Source organism: Galleria mellonella, unplaced genomic scaffold (genome assembly GCF_026898425.1).
Source record: "Galleria mellonella isolate WM207_F2 unplaced genomic scaffold, CSIRO_AGI_GalMel_v1 utg171, whole genome shotgun sequence".
Lineage (NCBI taxonomy): Eukaryota > Metazoa > Arthropoda > Insecta > Lepidoptera > Pyralidae > Galleria > Galleria mellonella.
In genome coordinates, this window is record NW_026442014.1 from 952,456 (window position 1) to 979,952 (window position 27,497).

The 27,497-nt window shown below is 34.5% G+C and overlaps 1 protein-coding gene across 1 annotated transcript; it reads left to right on the top strand.

Moving 5' to 3' along the window:
- The first annotated feature begins 368 nt into the window (after window positions 1-368).
- On the top strand, window positions 369-26,844 carry LOC113518419 (uncharacterized). Its single transcript, XM_026903329.3, has 2 exons — window positions 369-559; window positions 23,156-26,844. The coding sequence occupies exons 1-2, from the start codon at window positions 512-514 to the stop codon at window positions 23,672-23,674; spliced, it is 567 nt and encodes a 188-aa protein (XP_026759130.1). The 5' UTR covers window positions 369-511; the 3' UTR covers window positions 23,675-26,844.
- The last annotated feature ends 653 nt before the right edge of the window (window positions 26,845-27,497 follow it).

A 27,497-nucleotide genomic window follows, 5' to 3' on the forward strand; every position in this document is an offset into this window, starting at 1 on the left:
AACCGAGAATCAAATTCGGGACTTTATTTAGTTAAAAGCATTGAGCCTACTAAAAACTATATAAAAGTTAAAACGAGAATAAGTAATAACAAATACAAATAGTCCAATACAATTAATTTCTTGTTTCTTACAATAAGAAACGAGACTGTCAACAACATAATATTCAAAAATAAACTCAGTAGGTATCTACGTTATCTAATGCATATTTAGTTCACCCGTAAAAAAACCTTTTCACAATGGCTTAGGTACGTTTCTTTATCGCATTCTAATTTAATTACTGTACCCAATGTTCCCATGGACAGTGGTCCCCGAGGACTCGAGGGATGAAGTGGATAGTAGGGGTGCGTGTGCGGGGGAGTGGGTCTGTGGAGGCGGAGGGTGGCGGTGCGAAACTTAAAACAAACGTGCCGGCTCCCTCAGCACGCATTCCCACTGTGACAGCCGGTCCGTCCGTGCGTACCGCAACAGCGTACAACTTACGTACGTTAGTTCGTGTCTAGTGACAGTGAAGATGGTTTTAACTGATTTTTTGACGGAGACCAGGAGGCGGTGGCTAAACGTGAGTTTATTTTCGCATTCATTTCGACTAGTATACGTTTATATGTGTTTTTTAAATATCAAAATTTTTAGTACACGAATACAATTTAAAAACTTTGTTTGTTCAATATGTTTAAAGTACTTTTTTTTTAATATTTTTAAATATTAATTAGATTGTAAATTTTCGTAATTCATCTAAGATTTCTTTTCTATAAGTACGAAGCAAATTAGTAGGGTAGTTAGTAATTTTGGAATTGTAAATAATGCAATACCAAAGTAGGTGCATACGATTGATATTTATAAAAAAAAAAAAAATATTATACACAATTAATAGGAATTTATATTATAAATGGGAAAGTTTATAATGATGTATGAATAGATGTTTATTAGATACTTTATCAAACAAAAACTACTAAACGGATTTGTATGAAACTTTCTACACGTGTAGAGAGATATCCTAACATAGCATATGGGGTGGGGGGAAAGGCATTGTTAGTAATGGAGACTGAGAATCCCATTGCTAGCAATATACCCAACCAGGCCGACCTCCTCGCGGTTCCCTCTGGAAACTATCGTGGTTAATTCCTGATGAATTCATCATGATGGGCTAACTGGCCTGTTTTCATTCTCATCTATTACCCTTCACTGGTGCCCCGCTAACGTATCCCGTTAGCGCAGGCGGGGTTAACATTCCATTTTCATCCAATAAAAAAACATAGCATATGGGATACTTTATGTACTGAACCACGCGGGCCAAGCCGCCGGATATAGCTAGTAATATACATATACCAAATATTCATTTGTTGGGGAGGAGGAGAAAGGAATTGTTATTAATGGGGTGTGACAGCCCCTTTGCTAACAATATACCCAGTCAGGTCGTCCTCCACGTGCTCTTCCCTGGAAACCATCGTGCTGAATTCCAGATGGGCTACTTGACCTGCCTTTTAATTCTCACCTATCCTCCCTCACTGGTGCGCCGCTAGCGCAGGCTTACTATTCCATTATCACCTATTAAAAATTGTACACGCTTTTTTATACTTGTTGAATTCGTCACGTTGGGCTAACTGAACTGCTTCATTCTCATCTATCATCACTGGTGCCCCGTCAGTATATACCGATAGCGTAGGCGGGGTTATTATTCCATTGTCATCCTTAAAAAAATCAATTGATCAGTTAGTAATATAACAATTAACACATTTAATATCGCGACATTTACCCCAAATCTGTACCGATGTTGATGACTACTTTAGCAATCGATTCGATCGGTTTACCCCCGTGTTCTCTCATACTATTTTTCTTTGCTACTATATCTTAATTTTAATTTTTATGATTCTTTTTGTTTATATATTTTTGTTATTTTTTTTTATACAACTTAGAATGGCATGCAAGCTGACGGCCCACCTGATGGAAAGTGGTAACCGTCGCCTATAGACATGAGCAGTACCATGGACATAACAGAGTATACTGTTTCGCCCATGATACCGCCCATGCGTTGCCATTCTTGAGGACTCAGGTGTTATTCCTCTGTACTCAGTAAATGCACGCCATATCCCACCCTTCAAACCGAAACACAGCCATGCAAACACAACTACTTCACGGTAGAAACACGAATGGGACAGAGGTACCCAAGCACTCGACTTTTGTACAAAGTCTCCTATGTATTTATGATAATTAGATAGATAGATATATTAATTTATTTACATTACTTACAACAGACATATACAGTAAAAAAATAAAAAAGAATGCATTATACAAAAAAAAAGCAAAATATATAAAAAAATAAAATAAAAAAATTTTCTTTCATGCTTGTGCCATAGTAACACAAAATGGCCACAACTCAGTTTATTGTTTTGCCTTCAAAAGAGAAAATTCGTGATTAAGTATTATTACTATTATTTTAATATTATTATTTGTTTATTATAATTTTTTTTTAAATAAATTACATGTAAAGACGTTTACAGAACGTTGATAGATTACTGAATAGACGTCGAATATATTTCACTAGATAGATATTATGTTTTATATGTAAATACCATTATTGGTAATAAAATCTTGAGTAGCAATCCAGAAAATTCTAGATGCACCAACATTGGAAAGGTTAAATCTGGAACGAATGAATTATTATAATTATATATTATGTTTTATTGATAACTCGTCGTTATGTGATTATGTTCAGATAAGAGCCGTTTCGGTTCGATGCTCCGGCCGATCAAAGTGACATGCGTTCCTTATTAACATGTGTTACAGTTTTTTTTTAATAAATTCTAATAGTTAATTTCAATTGGACCTACACAGGACATTTGTGGGAGTGGTCATACTTTAACCGACTTTAGAAAAGGTGGTTCACCAGAGGGAGACTTTGTACAAAAGTCGATTGCTTGTGTACTTCTGTCAATTGGAAACAGGTCAATTGGCCCGTAATGATGAATTTATAAAAATTTAACCAAGATGGTTTCCAGCGAGAACCCCGTAGAGGTCGACCTGATACACCCTATATTACAAGTAGTAGGGCTGTTAGATCCATATTATTAACAATCCCTTCCCCCCCGAACGACTGCTTTAGAGTCCTTCGAAGTATAAAGCAAGTGATCAAATGATCACTAGGGTAGCAAACAAGCATACGATCCACCTGATGGTAAGTGATCACAGAAGCCTATGAACGCTTGCAATACCAGAGGCAATACGCGCGCGTTACCGACCCTGAAAAAACCTCTTTATCGCTTCTTTGAAGAACCCCATGCTGTAGTGGAAAACTTCGACAGGAACTCATTCATATCCTGAGCGTTAGAGGCTTAGGTTGGGATTCAAACTTAGGACCCTAGGGCTGCAGTCAAAGTTCGGTTATTCAAATTTGATGAGACCAGTGGTTTCAAAACCCAAAGCTTGAAGTGCAAAAACCGTAAATCCGTAATTTAAATTATTACGCAAGAAAATAATCCAATCCGTGGGGTGATTTGAACGCGATCAAATTAGGATCGAATCAACACCACATCGATTCGACGGCGTCAATTTATATTATCTTGTACTTTCACGTCTATTCGGGGCGATTTCATTTTTTTTTTTTTTGATATCAATTCGTTTCCGTCGAGTTGTTTTCAAATTTATACAAATAACTAATAGTTAATCAGAAATATTATAAATGCAGAAGATAAATTTGATATACAAAAAGAGTTTAAAATAGGAAAAGATGGAGAGGTATCATTATTTTTTCCACATTGGGATTGATTCTGAAGCGCTTTTATTTAAATATTAGTTTCCAAAGTCTCCCTCACCAGAGGGAGACTTTGTACAAAAGTCGATTGCTTGGGTACCTCTGTCCCATTCGTGTTTCAACCGTGAAGCAGTTGTGTTTGCATGGCTGTGTTTCGGTTTGAAGGGTGGGATATGGCGTGAATTTACTGGGTACGGAGGAATAACACCGAGTACTCAAGAATGGCAACGCATGGGGGTATCATGGGCGAAACAGTATGCTCTGTTATGTCCATAGTACTGCTCATGTCTATAGGCGACGGTTACCACTTTCCATCAGGTGGGCCGTCAGCTTGTTTGCCATTCGAAGTTGTATAAAAAAAAGGACATAGGTTACTTATTTTACGAAAAACGACAGAAACGCGGACGAAGTCGCTGGCAACAGCTAGTGATGAATATAGATATCCGAATGGTATGGACGATATCGTAATGGGTGGTCAATAATGTTCAGAAAAACTCTATATATAGATATCGGATATTACCATTTATTAATATTAAAAACTTCTTTTTAGAAGTTGGTTGAAAATTGGGGGCGCCGCCACAAAATAAATAATACTACAAAACGCCGACGAGAGAATAACAGGCACAAACCAAACCTATAAAGCATCTGTAGGTGGGACGGCAGTGTTTACGTTTGTTATTCGTTCATGAACCATTTTGCTGCTGAAAACCCGGCCACCTATTTTTCATACATTCAATTTAAATGTATGTTATGTACATAATAAAACTCTAACTGTCCGATGTCTGTAGATACATCTTATTATTATTGGACGCGAAAGCGTCCTACAACGAATACTAGTGTTACAAATGTGAAAGTTTGTAAAAATATTTACACGTTACAATGTTTGTTACTCGAACGTGTTAAAATGGATTTTTACTCATGGTACATTAAAAAAAAAATGTGTGTAGTGAGTCAAATATTAGTCCAGTGTGAAGTAAGCTGTAGTCTAGGTGGGCCGGGTGGACTATAACTACAAAATATAAACTTACGAACTTCATGTTATTGCAAGGTCACCCAAATATGATGCGGAATGCGAAATGCGACTGCTCACGAAAACGATCGCGTGATATTAAGTAAGTCAAAATCTTAGATTATGTAGATAGTTTCCATACAAATGTGTCGAGAAAAACGGGTTAACTTTTTCATACAATTCTGCATGATAAATAGTTATGAGTGATTCCTTTATAACTTCTATATTAATTTTGTCTTATAATTCTCCCATCTTTTTAATGCGTAAACACTCATTTTATTTATTAACTATGTATATGTAAATTTTATGCGTAAGTATATAGAATTACCAGAGGGAGATTTTGTACAAAAGTCAATTGCTTGGGTACCTCTGTCCCATTCGTGTTTCAACCGTGAAGCAGTTGTGTTTGCATAGCTATGTTTCGGTTTGAAGGGTGGGATATGGCAGTGAATTTACAGGGTACAGAGGAATAACACCTGAGTCCTCAGGAATGGCAACGCACAGGGGGTATCATGAGCGAAACAGTATACTCTGTTATGGACTGATACTGCACATGTTTATAGGCGACGGTTACCACTTTCCATTAGGTGGACCGTCAGCTTGTTTGCCATTCTAAGTTGTATAAAAAAAAATATAGAATACTGATAAAAAAAAGAGTCAGTTAATTTGACAATTAGCTGACAAAAAGTTGACCCATTTTCAAGGCTCGATGCTCTACCTATATAATCTAAGTTTACATTCTTATACTATTTAAAATCTACGGACAGAATTTACGGGAGAAAATTTGTACTACTTTCATTGCCTACGAAATTAGACTAGTAGACTTCGAGTCATATAAATAGAAGCCACAGCTTTGTGTGTTATGCGAGTGTTTTCCCCCAGGATTAGACGCAATAGTATCCTATTACTGGGGGAAAGGGATTGTTAGTAATGGAGACTGAGAATCTCATTGCTAGCAACATACCCAACCAGGTCGACCTCCTCGCGGTCCCCCCTGGAAACTATCATGGTTAATTCCTGATGAATTCATCATAATGGGCTAACTGGCCTGTTTTCATTCTCATCTATCACCCTTCACTGGTGCTCCGCCAGCGTATCCCGTTAGCGCAGGCGGGGTTACCATACCATTTTCACCGATCAAAAAAAAAAGTATCCTATTACTTTAGCGGTTTCCACATTATATATTATACTCGTATATAGTTAATCACTTTATTATTATTATTAATATATTTTTTTTATTTGACTATTATAGGTACTTATATATACTTAATACTTATAATTATTTTCCTTAATGTTTTATTCTGTTAATTATACAATAGCTATAAGGTTGTCTCACTCACCACTAAGATCGCTTTACTGTACTTATACAATTTAGGTTTAGGTATGTTTGTAACATATATATGTATTAGTATTGTATCTTTAAATTATATACATATATATATATATACATATATATATATATATATATATATATATATATATATATATATATATATATATATTTTATTGCACTATTTGGGTTTGCGACCAAGAAATACTTAAACTAGACATAGTTGACTAGTTTTCATATTGGCTGATGTATTTGATTCATCAATTAGAAGCATCAATGCTTCTATCTTATATTTGATTTTTGTTCTAATTTATTGTTTGTGGACACCCCACAGAATGACATATTCACCGAATGATTTACACTGATAAGTCTGTGTGGTGAAGCGTTCATTATGACATAGTTATCTATGCAAACGTTTTAGATAAATACTGATAAAACAGACGGAAGGACAGTTATTACGTTTGACATATTTATGTAGTGAAACCTAGTAGCACCAATTAGTAATGTTAAGTAAATTATTACATAGATAGATAGATACTCTTTATTGTTTCCTCCGAAAGATTACAATAGTAAACTTATTATTAATACAAACAATTACAAGAAATAATCACAGTGAGAAAACAATGGGCGGCCTTATCGCTAAAAGCGACTTCTTTCAGGCAACATTTGGATGGAGAGGAGTAATTATAAACAGTTTGATCGGAGGCACGATGAAAATTATTAGGTTAGGGAGAACTCCTATACGTATAATTTATTTTTTATTTTATTTTATTTCGGTACAAACAGTCATTACAAAAAAATATAGTTACAATTTTTTTTATGGTATATAAAAATAGACAATGTGTATCGAAATATATACAAAAGGAGAAATCTATGTATTGTAGTTAATTGATAAAATTGAATCATACGCGTACAAAGTAAGTATATAGAGAGATGAAATGATGTAGTGATGAAATGATTATATAGAAAAAAAAAACGCCTACATACAGACTTGTAGATAATTGACATATATGGCTTAACAACACTAATATTCTTTAAACATTATAAGTAAACTAGCTGACTCGGCAAACATTGTTTTACCATATACATTATTTCTAGAACTATACATGAAAATTTATCGTACTACAATTATTATATTCGATTGCCACCTTGCAACCCTATTGCAGCATATAAAAATCGCGATTAAAAAACAGTGTTTGATCGTAAAACGGTGAAAATTTGAGGTTGTATGTATTTTCCAATGCTAAATCATAATAAAATAAAAATGGAAAAATATGTCAAAAAATAAAAAAAAAAATTTTTGGGGAGGGTCACCCTTATCATTGAGGGGTATGAAAAATAGATGTTGGCCGATTCTCAGAGTTAGCCAATATGCACACAAAATTTCATGAAAATCGGTAAAGCGGTTTCGGAGAAGTTTGGTAACAAACACCGCGACACGAGAATTTTATATATTAGATCTAATATTAAAGTAAGAACAGTTACATCAACGCATATTTAAAAACATTAACAACTGTGTAAAATCGTATTTCTATTTTTAACTGTTTCAAATTGTAATCTTGTTCTACTAATTTCATTAGTGTAAAACTTTGTAATTATCATCATACCAGCCTTTAAATGTCTACTGCTGAACACAGCCTTCTCCAATAGGGGGTTTTGGGGGGAAATGGGAATTGTTAGTAATGGAGACTGAGCATCCTATTGCTAGCAATATACCCAACCAGGTCGACATCCTCGCTGTTCCCCCTGGAAACCATCATGTTTAATTCTTGTCGAATTCATCATGGTGGGCCAACTGACCTGCATTCATTCTCACCTATCATTTGTCACTGGTGTCTCGTCGGTATATACCGATGGCGCGGGCGGGGTTACCATACCATTTTCATCTATTAAAAAAAAATATGGGGTTTTTGGGGGAATGGGATTGTTAGTAACGGAGAATCCCATTGCTAGCAATATACCCAACCAGGTCGACCTCCTCGCGGTTCCCCCTGGAAACTATCATGGTTAATTCCTGTTGAATTCATCATGATGGGCTAACTGGCCTGTTTTCATTCCCATCTATCACCCTTCACTGGTGCACCGCCAGCGAATACTGTTAGCGCAGGCGGGGTTATTATTCCATTTTCATCCACCAAAAAAAAAAAAACATAACTACTTATATGTAATTTATTTTTAATTTTGTTATCAACTAAACCAGCAGCTGTGTATGTCTGTCATATAGTGAGAACACATTGTAATAAACGTTTGTTTTGATGCACTGTTGAGTGCATTGATTTATAACGTCTGATAGCAACAACTGGCCGCAGGAAGTGTCATACTGTGGGCGTAATTAATTACTTTAAAAAGTCCATAATATATTGAATTATTATCGAATACATTATGTTTATTGGAAGACAATGTGGCTAGCGATCGGAATGTATAATATACTGAGTCACGTTATTGCAAAATGACATTTAAATGCACTACCTTTAGGTCCATGTAGATATTTGATATACTACCAGATAGGAGATGGAGACTTTGTACAAAATCGTTTGCTTGTGCACCTCTGTCCCATTCGTGTTTCAACCGTGAAGCAGTTGTGTTTGCATGGCTGTGTTTCGGTTTGAAGGGTGGGATATGGGAATGAATTTACAGGGTATAGAGGAAGAACATCTGAGTCCTTAGGAATGGCAACGCATGGGGGGCATCATGGGCGAAACAGTATACTCTGTTATGTCCATGGTACTGCTCATGTCTATAGGCGACGGTTACCACTTTCCATCAGGTGGGCCGTCAGCTTGTTTGCCATTCTAAATTACATAAAAAATATTTTTATTAATTATTAGGTAATTGTCGTTACATTTTTAAATAATTTTCTTTTTTTTTTTTAAGATGATTTTTGTAATGAAAATAAGCTAAAAGTGTGAATTTAGGCGCATTGTGTGCATATATATATCGACATAGCAATGATCGAGAATTTGAATGAACATAAAAAATAATAAATACATATATAGATCTGTTAAATTTTATAACTTTTTAAATGATTTCATAATAAAAAGAGGCGTTTCCCTTTGAGTTCCTCAATATTTTATCTTTACTCATTTCGTGGTACTTAAACATTCCCGGTTTCTGTTAAAAAGGGTTTATCTCATATGTCAAGAGGTCCAAGAAAAGAAAAAGAAAAATTACAATGCTTTCAATATGTCTGAAAAACTTACCTCATATTTGGAATTTCTACTGACGTCAGACCTAATAATGTTTTCATAGGCACTGAAATATTTTCCAACAAACAGTCAGTTCGTGATGACGTATGAATTTCTTACCTACTACCACTTTCCCGCAACTTCGAATGTGTAGTTTTTGGAAGTAGCTGACCTACCAGAGTTTGCCATTCTAAATATATATATTTTATATCGACACTTACGCCATATAGAAAAGGTTTTTTTTTTATATATATTCTTTATTGCACTATAATATACAGTAACAACAATAAGTTAATAACAATGTTAGCAAAGGCGAACTTATCTCTAAAAGAGGCATAGGAAGTAGTAAATGGGCAGCAGTAGTGCAAAACAGAAATTAAAATAAATATAAAATCAATATATATATATATATAAATTTGAAAGATACAATATCAATACATATTAAATACATATATGTATATACACCAAATTTTAAGTTAGACTTTCAGGAGTAGGTATAACTTTAAAGGGAGCCAATTTAGTGTAGTACTTTTTGCGTGATACCAGAACAAATATACATATATACATACAGACTAATAGAGAGATAGACACACATACAAACAAATAAAAATTATTGATATGTTAAGAAGTATTGTTTTTTTATTAAAATTAATCATATCAATTATTCTTAAACACATTTTTCGTAAACACATCTCCAATGTACAGACAGACGTTGTCTAATTGCAATCTTATATAATAAATAATATTAGAACAAAGATATTAGAAGTAATTTATCTGTGGTAATATAACTACTAACTACTATTTCTAATCTATGTTAGTAATCTATCTTTCCTTTGTGAACAATGTCACAGGTAATGAAGTGTCAATCAACGGTATGCTTAGGTATTCTTCCAAGAACGTACTTACATTTGCCTTCATCGTGATATGATCTTCGTATCTGTTACTACTATCAATCAACTAGTAGGTGATCTCTCGGTGGACAATGTCATAGGTGAATAGTAGGGTATTATGTGGCAATACGCTATTAATTTTTTACCCTTCACGACAAAATAAGGTGTGTACTAATTAATATGATATTTATGTTGGTTAGGTGAAATTTTTTTATTGTTAATTTAAGCTTCAATTTCAATTTACTGTTATGAAAGAATAACTTTTTAAATTTAACAATAATCTCTCTCTCTCTCTCTCTCACACACACACACACACACACACACACACACACACACACACACACACACACACACACACACACACACACGCACACACACACACACACACACACACACACACACACACGCACACACACACGCACACACACACACGCACACGCACGCACGCGCACGCACGCACTCGTACGCACACGCACACACACGCACGCGCACGCGCACCCACACGCGCACACGCGCACATGGTATTGCTCATGTCTATGAGCGACTATTACCACTCCATCAGGTGGGCCGTCAGCTTGTTTGCCATTCTAAGTAGTATAAAAAAAAAGAAGTACGGAAAAAATTGATTCTCTAAGGATTTTTATTTCTATTAACATTTTATAGATTGCCAATGGAAGTGTAAACATAACTCAATTTATTTTAATACCGTTGAAAGCATTCAGGTCGCGTAAAAATCCGTTGTACTGGGAGCCGACGAGTGATGGCAATATTTCTATATTTGTATCTACAACGGCTTTTTACGCACAAATTGTGTGCCCTTATGATCCGCAATAGGTTTGTATAGTGGATAATACATAGTTTCAAATGTCACTTTCCCTTTAAACTTAATTTTGCTGGTAACTCTGAGTCGTAGATTGTTTCTTTTGTTCTTCTAAAAAAGTTAATTGTTTGTTATAGTTAATTTTTAGGTATATATTTAATATATTAGTTTAATTATATGTTTATATTTTAAGTATTATTTTTTATATTTCCTCTATTCAATAATGCACCGCTTATTTATTTTTCGGTTCGCCCAATGGTTAACTGGTAGAGTACACCGTCCGGTGTTAAGTCCGCCATACGAGTATAATACATAGTTTCAATGTGCATTACAGTTTAATAAATATAAACACTGTTAAGAACTTCTTGCTTCTCATGAATTTGTACATAGGCGCGAAATTCAAAAGACAAAAAGGCGGAAGGGAGATATTTGACAACCTTAAAATTTGCAAAAATAAACATCGCAGAAAATGTATGTTATATAAAAGCGATAAATTGTATTAAAATAATATATTTAAATCACTTAAATTATTAATAATTTAATAAATGGAACTGTGCTAATTAATATTACCTATAGTGTAAAATCGAAATCTTTAAAAAGCATCTCTTTAAGCGAGTATAAAGAAATATCCGTAGAAAATTGATATAAACTTTTTAATCTCTCACACTGAATAGATAGATATATAATTTACTTGCATTACTTACAAACAAATAAATAACAACAGATGTAGATACAGACGAAAAAAAAAGATATAAATGAGTATATATACAAAATAAAAAATTAACAAAAGAAAAATACATAAAAGAAGTAACGTAATTTTTCATATTATGACTCTTTTTTATATATTAGTGGGCAATCAGCTCGTTTGCGATTCTAAATTGCATAAAAATAAATCAAATGTAACCTATTTAGTTACCATGGCATGTACGAAGCCATGGATTCATTATTTAAAAAAAAAACTAAAATTTACAAATATACAATTACACGCATTTATACCATCATTTTTGTACGACTCTACATAAAAAAAAAATCAATAAAATTAGCCCATAAAATATCTGTCAAAATGAACTGTGCTGTTTCTCTCAGTACACGCAAAGAGAGCTACTTTAGTAAAGCTTTAGATAGGACAGAAATTTCCGTGATTCTCAACCAGAGGGAGACTTTGTACAAAAGTCGATTGCTTGGGTACTTCTGTCTCATTCGTGTTTCAACCGTAAAGCAGTTGTGTTTGCATGGCTGTGTTTCAGTTTGAAGGGTGGGATATGGCGTGAATTTACTGGGTACAGATGAATAACACTCGAGTCCTCAGGAATGGCAACGCATGGGGGTATCATGGGCGAAACAGTATACTCTGTTATGTCCATGGTACTGCTCATGTCTACAGGCGACGGTTACCACTTTCCATCAGGTGGGCTGTCAGCTTGTTTGCCATTCTAAGTTGTATAAAAAAAAAAAAAACATATCTGTATATATTTTCTATCGTTAATATTATATCTTGAACGTATAATGAAAGCTTTGCGAGTCACAGATTACGTGCAGCCGAGTACATTTTATGTCCTTTGCCTCGTTTCGCCCATGCGATCCCGTGAATGCTGTTGTGATTATATATTAAATTACATTATGCCCGCTTTAATTAACATTTAATGTGCTTAATTTTAGTAGAATATTAATTAAAATAATTTAAATCGTTGTTATTAGATAAAGATATTCATGTTTTTATTTAAAATTAGTCTATGCTTGATCTTTGTTCATGTGATCTGGATTAATTGATTCACGAGTATAAACTATACCTATGTCTTTTTCAGTCCAAGATAGCAAGTATAACCAATTTCGTGTTGACTGTTTGAGCCGAAACACAAAGAGGTTTGATGAACAGTCTCTCTTCTTTACTATCATGTCAGAGCTGCGAATGAATGAATGAAATCTGTTGAAAAATGCTGTCTTCAAAGAACAATACAGATTATAAATATGTACACAAACGAAAAAAAAAAACAATCAATTAAATAAACTTAATTACGCTATTGGCCATGTGTTTCCGGCATAGAATAGGCCACCCCTTCCTTTAGCGTGGATGTCGTAAAAGCCGACTAAGGGAGGGCGAGGCCCGTCCCTCTCCAGCAGCATCCCTCCTAAACATCTCTTAAGCCTGACTGCGGTTGCCAATTCGACTGCCAAGCGTGGCAACTACTGGCAAAAGTCCCTCTTATGGAGAAAGCAGTGGTCAGTTAACGGTCGAAGTAGGGGGGAAAGGAATTGTTAGCAATGGAGTTTGACAGTCCCATTGCTAGCAATATGCCCTATTAGGTCGACCTCCACGTGGTTCCCCCTGGAAACCATCGTGAACAATTCCTGTTGAATTCGTCACGATGGGCAAACTAACCTACTTCATTCTCACCTATCATCCTTCACTGGTTCCCCGCCGGTGTATACCGATAGCGCAGGCGGGGTTACCATTCCATTATCATCCTTTAAAAAAAACGGCTGAAGTAATAATAATATACTTATATTGTACTTACTGGCCAGCTAAGTGGAAACTACTGGCATAACCCCCCAAGAGGAGGGGGAAAGGGATTGTTAGTAATGGAGACTGAGAATCCCATTGCTAGCAATATACCCAACCAGGTCGACCTCCTCGCGGTTCTCCCTGGAAACTATCATGGTTAATTCCTGATGAATTCATCATGATGGGCTAACTGGCCTGTTTTCATTCTCATCTATCACCCTTCACTGGTGCTCCACAAGCGTATACCGTTAGCGCAGGCGGGGTTACCATACCATTTTCACCCATCAAAAAAAAAACCCCGGGGGAAGCTTATGTTCAGCAATGGATGATCAAAGGCTGATATGATGATGAATAGTGCTGTGATATATTTAATAAGGTAGAACTCGGTATTTTCCGGTATTGTATACCCACTACGTTGTTTGGACGTAGGAAACTCAACCCAGATCTCAATCCATATTGGATTAGATTTTATATCTGCCTACATAGATATGAATAATTGTCTACGTTCCATGTATTTAATAGTTCCCCATTTACTCATGTAAACTAACACGGTTTCCTTACGATAGAAAACACTCGAATATTGTAACTGCGCAGTCGATTTTGTTTCTATACTGTTTGTCTTAGCAACCGTCAATCGTTGACCCAATTTGTGTAAACGTATAAAAAGTATTTATATATATATTTTTTGGTATATTTATTAAAAAAATCTAAGGTGTAAAAAATAGTCGACCTTCTTAGGATGAGATTTAATAATTGAAGACATTTTTTAATGGATGATAATGGTATGGTAACCCCGCCTGCGCTAACGGTATACGTTGGCGGGGCACTAGTAAGGGATGGACAACAAGTGATGATGAAAGCAGGTCAGTTAGCCAATTGTTACGAATTCCACTAGAATTAACCACGATGGTTTCCAGGGGAAACCACGTGGAGGTCGACCTGACAGGGTGCTGGCAATGCGTCAATTAGACCCCATTACTAACAATACCTTTCCCCCCAACATTAGGAGATAGGTCGTATAGAGAAGTCAAAGATATGGCCTGGAATAGAGTTGGCTGGAAAAGAATGCTTGAATTAGTGGCCCTGTTAAGAGGAAAGTCAAATGAAAGTCAAGTTAGATAAGAATAGAGAGAGAGTGGATGAGTTCGGATTTTCACTATTATGGTATACGCATAGATGGATACTTAACGGTCGAGGGATGGGCAGCAGCGTCTTTCTCAAAACATTAGCAAAAGCCTATCTGCGGTTGCCAGCCCGCCTGCCAAGCGTAGCAAATACTTTGTAAGACTTTATTTATTCCTTTGAAAACGATGCTAATGTTCAGAATATTTAAATATGGAGTACAAAGTACTGACGGTACGGTTTGTTGCTGGGACGAGACGCTGCTTATTTCACGCGCGTGTTGCTTTCAATATGTGACATTCATAACTTCGTAAATATATTAAACTGACATAATACAATGTCTTTACTTTCATAAATGTGAGAGTGAGTTTGTTTGTGTATTTGTTTTTTTTTTTTAATAGGTGATAATGGAATGGTAACCCCGCCTGCGCTATTGGTATACACTGGCGGGGCACCAATGAGGGATGATTAGTGAGGATGAAAAGGCAGGTCAGTTAGCCCATCGCGACGAATTTGGTCACAATGGTTTCCAGGGGGAACCGCGCGGAGGTCAACCTGATAGGTATATATATATATATATATATATATATATATATATATATATATATATATATATATATATATATATATATATATATATATATATATATATATATATATATATATATATATATATTTTCTTTATTGCACTTGTAAATTACATTGTATATGCATTTATAAATGTTGCGAGCAAGGGTGGACTTATCTCTGACAGAGATCTCTTCCAGCCAACCCAATACAGTAAGCAAGCATGTCGTTAGCAGCAGCTGAAGTGCTTTTAGCACTATAATTGCTACAACTTCTCCGCTTGGAGAGAGATAAGGTATTTACTTCATCAGATCGAGCTGGTAGAATAAAAAAAAAATCAACTTAATTGATTACCATTATTCACTGGCCCTGGTAATACACGGGTAGAATAAAAACAACTATTGGTCACGGTGTGGTAGATATTCATATTGGCGTTGCATGAGTATGGTGTGCGATGGTTAGCAGAAGGCAGGTGTTCTATCGGCCCCCTCCTAATATTCCCATGACGATAGTTTTAATGTCTCATTCGTACATAACTTTGAGGACTTAGTACGTTCGAATCCCGGGTCGAATGATTATTGTATTGCTGAAACAGTGTTAATTGTATAACTAACTAGCTGTATCTCCTGGGCTTAGTTTGCCATCACCTTAAGAGGGCAGATGTGAATTTTGTTAAAAAAATAATAATAATAAATTTTATTCGAATCCGTTCAGTAGTTTTTGTGTGAAAGAGAACGTGAGACGTCCATTTGAGAGAGCGAAACATCCATCCATCTTTTCAAACTTTTGCATTTATAATATTAAAAGATTATAATATAATATTTTTTCTCCCCTTTTGGATTCTTAAGGTTGATTGGAAGAAATCCTTTGAAAGAATGAGTCCGCTTGTGTACGTTTTTTTTATAACCTTATATCTAAATTATAAGTGAATGTATAAAAGTATATAAATAAATAAATAATAGCGCAAGCGATTTATGCAGTTCCTTTGTAAGCCAATTGAGGCTATCGCCGCCTATTGAATTGTTTTGTATCGCGAGTGTGTCACACTGCACGATATCACATGATGTACTACATATATGAAGTGCCCTCTCGTATATCAAGAATAATAGTTGCATAATAAATATGCAACTATAGTTGCATAAGAAATAGGGAAATTAAGAGTTTCCGGGACAATGCACGCATTCCGGAAAGTCAGCAGCGTCACCCTTAAAACATCACCAAAGCCTAATAGCGGTTGCCAACCCGTCTGCCATGCGTGGTAACCACTGACTCCCTTTTTTTACAACACAGGGGGCAAACGAGCATGCGACTCACCTGATGGTAAGTGACTACCGCCGCCCATGATCACCCACAACACCAACGGCATTGCAGGTGTGCTGCCGGCCTTTTAAAAAGGAATATGCTCTTTTCTTAAAGGTTATGATGTCGTATCCGTTCAGAAATACTTGAAATTACAGGTACATTTGTAAAAATGGCATGGATTAAAAGCTATTAAAAATATTGTATTGTAAAATATTTATTATACATACATATATTGGATTGAACACATATAAAATATTTAATATACAATGACAGACTAATTTCATAGAGGGATCTCTTACAATTAACTTTTACAATTAAGAGTAATTTAAAAAATCGAAATATAATTGCAAAATATTATATTTTAATTCAGCGGCAGCCATTACACCCGTAGTCATTATGTACGTACATAATATTGGAGTATGCATGCGGCATTGGGGCAAAGGCCGCGGCCCCGTTATCGCATTGGCTCCCAATTATTAGGACCGACTTTATTGCCCCTAATCGCGCAACCTTCTTCCTAAATTATCGATGTCTCTATAATGTTACTAGGCCGATTCGCATTGACAGTTATTGGCGTAGTAACGATTGTTCGTAACTAGAATTAAAGTAACGTAAACGTAACAAATTTTTTTTTATTATCATAAAATTATTTGCTTCTTTGCTCTGATTATACACATGTACATAAATGTTGGATTTCTGAAAGCTGTTACATACAAAATATTGTTCTTCAATTTAAAATGTATATATGTAAAAGAAAAGAAATTGTTACTGTAAAAGAAACCAGTCATAAAGAAAAAAAAAACAAAATACACGGACAGACTGATCTTTTGAAGGAATATCCTTAAGTGAAAATTGAGAACGAGAAAGTAGAAATTATAACAGCAATTACGACGGTTGAGTTTTCAATCGACTTTAAAAAGAAGACATTTTGGTGTTTATTATCTCTTAAATCTGTCATTTATAAACCATTTTGGAAAATTATTTCTTTTTATCTAAAAATACATACTTACATCTCATAGATATTTTCCCAAAACTGGCTAAGTAGTATAGTTTTTAAATTGAAATAACTGGTTTTGTTACAATTGAAACCTTTTTTTTTGTTGCAATTCGCATCTTTTTTTTTATGCAATTTAGAATGGCAAACAAGCTGAGGGCCCATCTGATGGAAAGTGGTAACCGTCGCCTATAGACTCGAGCAGTACCATGGACATAACAGAGTATACTGTTTCGCCCATGATACCTCCCATGCGTTGCCATTCCTGAGGACTCAGGTGTTATTCCTCTGTACCCATTAAATTCACGCCATATCCCACCCTTAAAACCGAAACACAGCCATGTCAACACAACTGCTTCACGGTTGAAACACGAATGGGACAGAGGTATCCAAGCAATCGACTTTTGTACAAACTCTCCCTCTGGTATTGTCTCTCTTGGAATTGTCGTTCGTCCCTTTCAGTGTGCATCGCACTGGTGACATATTCGTATTGTTATCGTAACTGATACGACTCGAGCAATTGGCCGAACAATTCTCAATGACAATTAATTAACACTTTATGGGATGTGATTTCATTTTATGGAAGTAGGTTGATTGGCCATCACAGTGATAATTTTATGAGATATGGCGGGCGACTTTGATAAAGTGATCAAATTGTTCACTACTTCGAGTCATGCTATAAAATTTAAATGTATCCTTTATTGCACTTGTAAATTAAATAGATAATACATTTATAAATACTGTGAGCAAGGGTGGACATATCTCTGAAAGAGATCTCTTCCAGTCAACCCAATACAGTGAGAAAGCATGTAGCGGGCAGCCGAAATGCACGAGTACTGTACAAACAACGTCAATACTAATCAATACATTAGCTACAAATAAACAGTTAAATTAAATATTAATATACATTATAATATTACTTATAAATACATAAATATAATAATATCTATTTACTTATATAATAAATGTAAAATTTATATCAATTTTTATTTCAGACCAACTGTTTTGTATATGATGTGTATAAATGGTGAAAATAAAAAAAAAAAATCTTTTAATATTTTACCATATAACTGTATATTTTTCACAGATACGTCCGTAGTCCATTTGTATGACAAAAAATTTTGAGCTCTTTTATTTAGTTCTCCGGACACATGAGGGAGGGTCACTTTTTTATGTTCTTTACCTCACAACTCGGTCATTTATAAACAGATTTCGAGAATTATTTTTTTGTTCGAAAGGATATACCTACTTTCAGATTGATCCTATAAAAATTAAATGAAAATAGATTCATTTTTAAATCAAAATAGTTGGTTTTGCTACAATTGTAATTAGTTTTTTTTTGTGTAAAATAAAATTTTTAATTATTAGTACACCACTTGCTACTGACAGAGAATTCATCCTCACACACACGAACCTAAATGATCGCGTGCAGTTAGGTTTTGATGGGAATTCCTTTCGTAAACACTTAGACTGTGGAATGAGCTCCCTGCTGTAGTTTTTCCTAGAGACTACAATACTGTAGGAATTTAAAAAGTTACTACAGTATCAGCAATGTGCACGTGACACCCCTGTATTGCAGGCGTCAATGTGCTGCAGTGATCATTTACCATCAGATGGGCTGTTTACTTGTTTGCCTTTGCCATTGCCACCTCTGAAGTATAAAAAAATAAATCAATTTCTATGGGCAAAACATCCAGTATATATATATATATATATATATATATATATATATATATATATATATATATATATATATATATAATAATAATAATAATGAGTAGGGATAATATTTATATTATTATATGTATTACATCTCCCATATCTAGAACTAACCAAATTTTTCATCGTGCCTCCCACCAAATTGTTTATAATTACTCCTCTCCATCCAAAGGTTGCCTGGAAGAGATCGCTCTTAGCGATAAGGTCGCCCATTGTTTTCTCATTGTGATTATTTCTTGTAATTATTTATTTTTATAATAAGTTTACTATTGTAATCTTTTGGAGGTAACAATAAAGAGTATCTATCTATCTTATGAATTAGATTTCACTTGTGTATATATAGCCATTGTTGAAAAACTAACCTTGATTGTTAAAATTTTGTCGTTTCGAGCAAAAATAATATTTTCCGCGTTTTAATAACCTAAGGTTTAGTCATTTGATTTTTAAAATCAAAACGATTTTTTTTCATCCATGTCTAAATGTTTTATCAAATAAACTAAATATTGAAAACACTTAACTAATCATTCTATTACATCTATTCATAACATAATTGTTATTTTTGTTATAAAAAAAATACCTACTGCCAGTGTAGATACAACAGATATGATCTGGGACTCGCGATAACGAAACCAATTGCGCGTTATTTCCACACAAAAACATCAAGTTATCAAGGTCATCGGTACTCCATTTAATTGTCACCTCGAGTGAAAGACTGAAATATTATTTTTTTATGTCCCTCAATCATGCGACCCTTCGTCTGATGCATCCTTACAATATCTGTTATTTAAAGAAATTAACGTTGCGAAATCATTTTATACCTATTATATCTATGTTGAATTTTGTAGCTATATAAAAAGAAAAAATATTTATTTAATTTTTAACAAAAAAATAATTTACTATTGTTCGATTAAAAAATGCTTATTGCAACATATTTTGTAAATTAATTATGATCTACATATTATTTAATTAGTGATCACATTTAATTAATAAAGTAATTGCCATAAAAAAAAGTGAATGTCAAAGTAAAAAATAAAGTTCAAAGTCTCCGCAAGAAGTGCCTCTAATGTCTGGGTAAATGACATTGAAAGTGTTTGAGTTTAGAACGCGGAATCGCGTGGCCATATCAATGTTAATTAAATATAGATTAATTAAATTAATGAGATCAGCTCAACAGTGGGCAATTAAAGGCTCATACGATGATGATGATGACGAATTTAGATATTATTATACCAGCCGTTAATTGACCACTGCTTAACTTAAGCGGTTCTGCCAGTAGTTGCCACTCTTGGCAAGCGAATTGGCAACCGCAGTTAGGCTTTGATGATGTTTTAAGAGGGACGCCGCTGCCCATTTCTCGACCATTAAGTTCTCTTAGTCGCCTCTAAAGACATCTATGAGAAAGGATGAGGGGGCCTCTTTCATGCTGGGATCAGACGACATAGATTACATATTATACTAGTAAAATAAAAAAAAAAAATGATAAAACAAATTACGAGTACATTTTGCTTCGCAACAAACACACAAGTTTTTTTCTGTAAAAAAAAAAAAAACTGTTTCAACGTCAGATAATAAATATGGAAGTTAACCGTATTGATTGCAAAAGTCGGTATTGAATGGATGGACGTAATCGCAGAAAATATCTATAGTAAATGAAATATATATATATATATATATATATATATATATATATATATATATATATATATATATATACAATTATGGAGCTTAGAACTCAGTGTTACACTTATATATTTTTTATAGGCAAACACAGCATATATTGATACATGTATAACAATAAGTACGGAGAAATATATATATAGCTTACAACTATTATTAAATGCTTAACAACTAACAACTAAAGCCACCATATCCACAAGCAGATCCAGCAGCACGACTCATTTTATATATTTATAGATATTTCGTACAAAAACAATTGGAGTATCAAAAATTGATATCGACCTGGTCACTGCAGCTGTTTATAATTTTACAGAATCTTACTATTGGAGAATTACTACCCAGAACAGTTCTTGATATGAAATGAAAATGAATAGCTCCTCTATCAAAAGTAGCTTAAAAAGAAAAAGAATGTATGTATATGTAATTAAGTATTAATTTTGTTTGTGTACATATTGTTTATATTTATAATCTGTGTCAGTCTTTGAAGGGAACAATAAAGAGTCTTCTTTCTTTAATTCATTCATGGATCACTTTGAATTTATTAAGCATTGCGTAGCGTTTATAAGGAGATAAACATTGGTTACGTTTCTTCATATATTTGACATGTTTATTTATAGTATCGTATGTGCCATAAATATAGTTTAATTATCGCATTAAAATGTTTTGCGATGTATTTTTTTTTATACAACTTAGAATGGCAAACAAGCTGACGGCCCACCTAATGGAAAGTGGTAACCGTCGCCTATAGACATGAGCAGTACTATGGACATAACAGAGTATACTGTTTCGCCCATGATACCCCCCCATGCGTTGCCATTCCTGAGGACTCAGGTGTTATTCCTCTGTACCCAGTAAATTCACGCCATATCCCACCCTTCAAACCGAAACACAGCCATGCAAACACTACTGCTTCACGGTTGAAACACGAATGGGACAGAGGTACCCATGCAGTCGACTTTTGTACAAAGTCTCCTTCTAGTAAATGTATATTACGAACACAATATAGTAGCACTCGGAAGTTGTCATATCTCAATGTAGTAAGCATTAGCAGATAATATAAAAAAGGTAAATGCTCAAAATACTCAAAATAGGCTATTACTCATACCAGAGGGAGACTTTGTACAAAAGTCGTTTGCTTGGACACCTCTGTCCCATTCGTGTTTCTACCGTGAAACAGTCGTATTTGCATGGCTGTTTCGGTTTGAAGGGTGGGAAATGGCAGTGAATTTACTGGGTACATAGGAATTACACCTGAGTCCTCAGGAATGGCAACACGTGGGGGGATTATGGGCGAAACAGTATACTCTGTTATGTCTATATTACTGCTTATGTCTTTAGGCGACAGTTACCACTTTCCATCAGGTGGGGCGTCAAGTTGTTTGCCTTTTTAAGTTGCATAAAAAAATACATCCGAGGTCTTGTGAGGCGGCTTAGAAACTCTAGAAATTGGAGGGCGAATCCTCAATCGAAAGCAGAACAAACTATTATGGCAATTTCTTGCCCCATTTTTCAAGGTCTCATCTCTGAGATCTTCTGATTCTCATTTAAATAACTGATGACGACCAATTAACCTACATTTATCGTCACCTATCAACCATTACTTGTGCCCCGCTTACGTATACTGATAGCGCAGACGGGGTTACCATTCCATTATCATCTATTAAAAAAAACATATATGCGTGTATAAACGTCATATGGTTACGTAGTATAACGATAAGCATAGATTACGCTGTTTTACACGACTGTCCAAAGAAAGAGTATAATGTTTCCAGGATTTATGCGTGTATGTATGTAAGTTACATAATTTCATCATAACTTTTACCTGAACAGATTTGAATGTAAGATGTAAGAATATTTACATTGACATTGTTTTTTTTAAGAGTTCGGTTTTGCCAGAGCAAACGTGTTTTTATTATTTGCGGAGCAAATAAAAATAGAGCGCAAAATGTACTATTTACATGAAGTCTCTCGGATTGGTGGGTTTTTTTTTGACGGGTGAAAATGGTATGGTAGCCCCACCTGCGCTAACGAGATACGCTGGCAGAGCACCAGTGAAGGTTGATAGATGAGAATGAAAACAGGCCAGTTAGCCCATCATGATGAATTCATCAAGAATTAACCATGATAGTTTCCAGGGGGAACCGCGAGGAGGTCGACATGGTTGGGTATGGGTAATACTAACAATCCCTTTTCCCCCTGGATTGGTGGGTTAGGAGCCCATACAAAACTTTGGCAGTTTCTTAGATTTTTGTTTTTGTAATTTTTATTAACAATATTATTTTGTTTCAGGCCTTTAAACTATTCAAAAGAAATAAGAACCGCAAGACTCCGCGCAATCGCATATCGCCCGCGCTCATGCGCTCACCTTCGTACAGCGGGACGGTCGACGCGCGCTCGGAAATCGATCTCCAACGTTTCTGCGCTTGCAGAGCTTCGCTACCGCCGCTGAGAATTGCGAACAACGATTCATACGAGAACACTTCGTATTACAGCAGCTACAATAGTTACAGCTCAAGGAACGAAAGTTTAGAGAACTATAACGAGTCCAATTTCGACGGAGCAAGGTCGGATTCCGCTTACGACTCGGCTAGAAGCAGCCCAGCCCATGTTAGGGCGCCTGTTTGTTATGCTACCGTCACATATTTTAATGTTAACGACAGTGAAGACAGTAGTAGCATCCGTACAGAATTCACTCTCCTTGATTATGAAGTGGAAACGGAAAGAGACAGTGATAAGGGTGACGACGGTGATGATGAGAGAACGCAGAATATCATTAACGAGAACATCGAATTAGTTAGTTCGTTATGAACTGAAGATTAAAGACTTGTGTGTAAATTAAAAATAGGATTGTGTCTGTGAGTGCTGCTAGATGTTGTACTGATTTTGTGAAATTATACGTAACTGGCAAATCCCTCTTTATGTGGGATATTCAACAGTGGACAGCTAACGATTGGTATAATGACGGTAATAACCCGGCATAGAAAAGGCCATCCCTTCCTTTTCCATGAGTGTCGTAAGAGGCGATTAAGGGAGGGCGAGAGATAGGTAGTTGGTCTTAAAACATCTCTAAAGCCTAACTGCGGTCGCCAATCCACAAGGGTGCAACTATTGGCAAAACCCCCAAGGAGGAGACTTATGTTCAGCAGTGGACAGTTAAAGGCTGATATGATGACGATGACGATAATATGTAACTTAATACTAAATATGATAAAAAAAATCTGATTATGGAAGTTAAAGTACAATACAATATCCTAAGACCAACAAATAGTAAATTTTCATTCTAATTTATGCGGATAAAGTTGCTGGTAACAGCATATCAATGACAGCTTTATCGATTCAGTTGATAATCTAGTGTAAAAGAGTCCAGTATCGAAAGTCCATTGATTGTAGTGTGCAAACACCATATCAGATGGTGTAGTTTCACCAGTTATCGTCCAGAAACATGTTATAGATAATATTGATGTTATCTTTTTAATGGCGGTAACAAATTATAATGTAAAAGCTCATAAACAGGATAATACAGATTTGCTAAAAATTTATGCCCAATATTACCAAAATAATAGTATGTTAAAACTTGTTATTAAATAGAATTAATTCTTAGATCAATAACATTGAAATCTGTAGTGTTTCTCTACAAATACTTCAAAGAAATACAGTTTAGTTTTTTTTTTTTCAAAATAGGACACTCTTAAAATTATATAGATCTTGTAACTGGCGTGCGTGGCGAGGCGTGGTATTTACTGATATTTCCTACAGTTATAGTCCTTTGGCCATAATAACCCGAGATAGAACATTAAAATAGTCAGGTTGAAAAAATTATCAAATTTAATCTAGTTTCTTTTTTATTTATAAAGAAAATAAACAGAATATGTAGAATTATAGTACTAAAAATAACAGCATTAAAATATTTTTCCTTGACGGTACAATCAGGAAGTGTTTAAGGTAATGTTTTATTATACACATAGTTATTTATAAATTCGTATGAAATTTTCACGGTCATTTAGATAATTCAGTGTTGAAAAATCGTTATTGACTTGTGATAATGATGAACGACAGTTGATGCATTCTTGCATCCGTTTCTAATTAGAACAGAGGGTCTACCATGACATGTTCTCCGAAATTTCGGGGCCGAACGAAACACAAATTCGATGTTAAAACTACAACTACTTTGGATTTTTATGGTAGGATTTGTGACTAACAAAATATTTATTTATTTACACTTTATTGCACCAAAAAAAAAAAAAATACAGTAAATTATAATGAGAGGTACAAAAGGCGGCTTTATCACCAAGCAATCTCTACTACGATATGTATATACAATATTGAGTTCCACTTACTGGTCCGATTTCGGTATGAACGAAAATGCGAAATTGATTCCGAAAATCCGGAATTTCATTTCATGGTAGACCTTCAGGTATTGGCGATATTTAGCAGCACTTTCAAATGTACAGATTACCAAAGTAAATGTGATATTCTAAGTGTATTTATATTTAGTTGTTTACTTCTGTTGATCTCAAGTGTGTAAATTCTATTAGCGGTAAGGATTTGAACATTCTGTCCGCGTTCCTTTTGTATCGGGTTATCTGAATTACAAGTTGGTACAATTATGCTTCAATGTGGTACAATCAATTTTTGTATGTAATTTAAAAATCTGGTATGTACTCTATGTATTTTGAATTGTTGTCTATGTTGACATTTTAAGTTAAGAATGCCATTTTACAATTTTATAAGAAGTCTAGTTTATTTAGTCTATTATTTAGTTTACATAGTAATTTTATAAATAAGGGGAACTAAAGCTTAGCTCACATACAGCTTATTATTATTTATATTACTGTGAGGGAAACTAACTTTGGGGAATTTTATCCCATTGTCTCTCTTATACTTCTGTTTATTGTACCTAATATTAAATATCGTAAAAAATAAAATATATAAAAAAATCTGTATATTTGCCCATATATACGGGTAAAAGACAGATTTATATATGACACGACGACAGAAGGATAGAAGGAGAATATATATATATATATATATATATATATATATATATATATATATATATATATATACTATCTATGATTTATTTAAGAAAGCACCCAAGTAATTATTTATTTTTAAAAAGAAGTTACTGTGTGGGCCGCATACTTCTTCGATTAAATTATTTCTTTCTTTCTTTCAAGTATGTTTTTGCCAATTAGCGATAAATTTTTGCAATCCAAAGATAGAGTATGGGTACTCTTCCACTACAGTACATGGATAGTAAAAATCTCATATTGATTTTATACTTATTTTATTATAGTTCATGTTAATTATTTTTTGTGTATTTGATTTTAGAATCCCTTTTATAAGTAATGAACTTTCTCTTTTCGTGTTCTCGAGGTTGACTGGAAGAAATTCTTTTAAGGGATAAGTTCACATGTGTACAGTTTGGTATATAATAAATAAACTTTTCGAAATTATTTCGGACTCACAAACCGGATTACTCAGATACTTTGGGAGTTCTGGGTTGTTCTCCAGATGTTCGTTGGTTGGTTAATCGTATAACACAGGGTTATCTTAGCTTAAGGATCATGAAATTGTCATGATTTTGTGGCACATATCGTCATAGTCGTAGAATACTGACGGATCTGTCAAAGATTACATATATAGATACGTCAGTATTCTACGACTATGACGATATTTGTGTTTTGAGATACATATTATCAATATTAATCCAATCTTATTGTATTGTATTTTATATTATTTTGTAAATAATTATATTATATAGCCATTATAAATCGAACATATTTAAGTATATATCTAGTAAATATTTCTAGAATTACGAGCAGAAACGCGGAAAGACCAAACAGGATGCGGAACAAATAATTTTCATTTAATCTACTTTATTTGGCCAGCATTATAATTAGTTTTTCGTACAATTATATTTTTACAATAAGTAATGATAAGTTAGTGTAATAAAAAATATAAAGTTGTCAATTTTATCATGTTGTTTTATTGAATTTTATTTATAATAATTAGACGTGTTTTAGGACAATGATAAACGCATTAGCATACGGTTAGCCTGATGGTAACTGAACACCGCAGTATGGCAGTGCAGCAATGTTTGCAACATTACAGATATCATTCGTGCCTAGGAATCCCACTGCTTTATTGCATATGCTATGCACTATCTCACCCATATAGACTTACCTGCGTTCATGCTCACCCATCACGCTGGAACTGTAAAGATAGCGAAGAAATTGCATTCAATTTTTATCTATTATAAACATAGGTGTATATAAGAAGGGGGGGGGGGAGGAATAACCAGATGGGCTGTACCTACTGTAGTATTGTTCGGTGTCCACCCTAGGACATTTCCTTTTTTATAACATAGGAGGCAAATGGGCATGCGTCTTACCCGATGGTAAATAATTACCGCGTACTATAAGTACCTGCGATATCAGAAAAATTTCATCCAGATGGTTGGGATGTCTGTACATAGACAAAAAAAAAAAAACGCTAAAACCCGAATTCGAAGGATGTTAGAGGTAAAATAGAACACATCCTGATATTTTTCAAGTTTCTTGTTTCTCTGTTTGTCTGTTTATTCGAGCTAATCTCCGAAATTGTTGGACCGATTTAAATTATATTGGGA

Coding starts and splice junctions, on each gene's coding strand:
- LOC113518419 (XM_026903329.3), top strand. CDS start 512: ATGGTTTTAACTGATTTTTTGACGGAGACCAGGAGGCGGTGGCTAAAC. Junction 560..23,155: donor CCAGGAGGCGGTGGCTAAAC/GTGAGTTTATTT, acceptor ATTTTGTTTCAG/GCCTTTAAACTATTCAAAAG.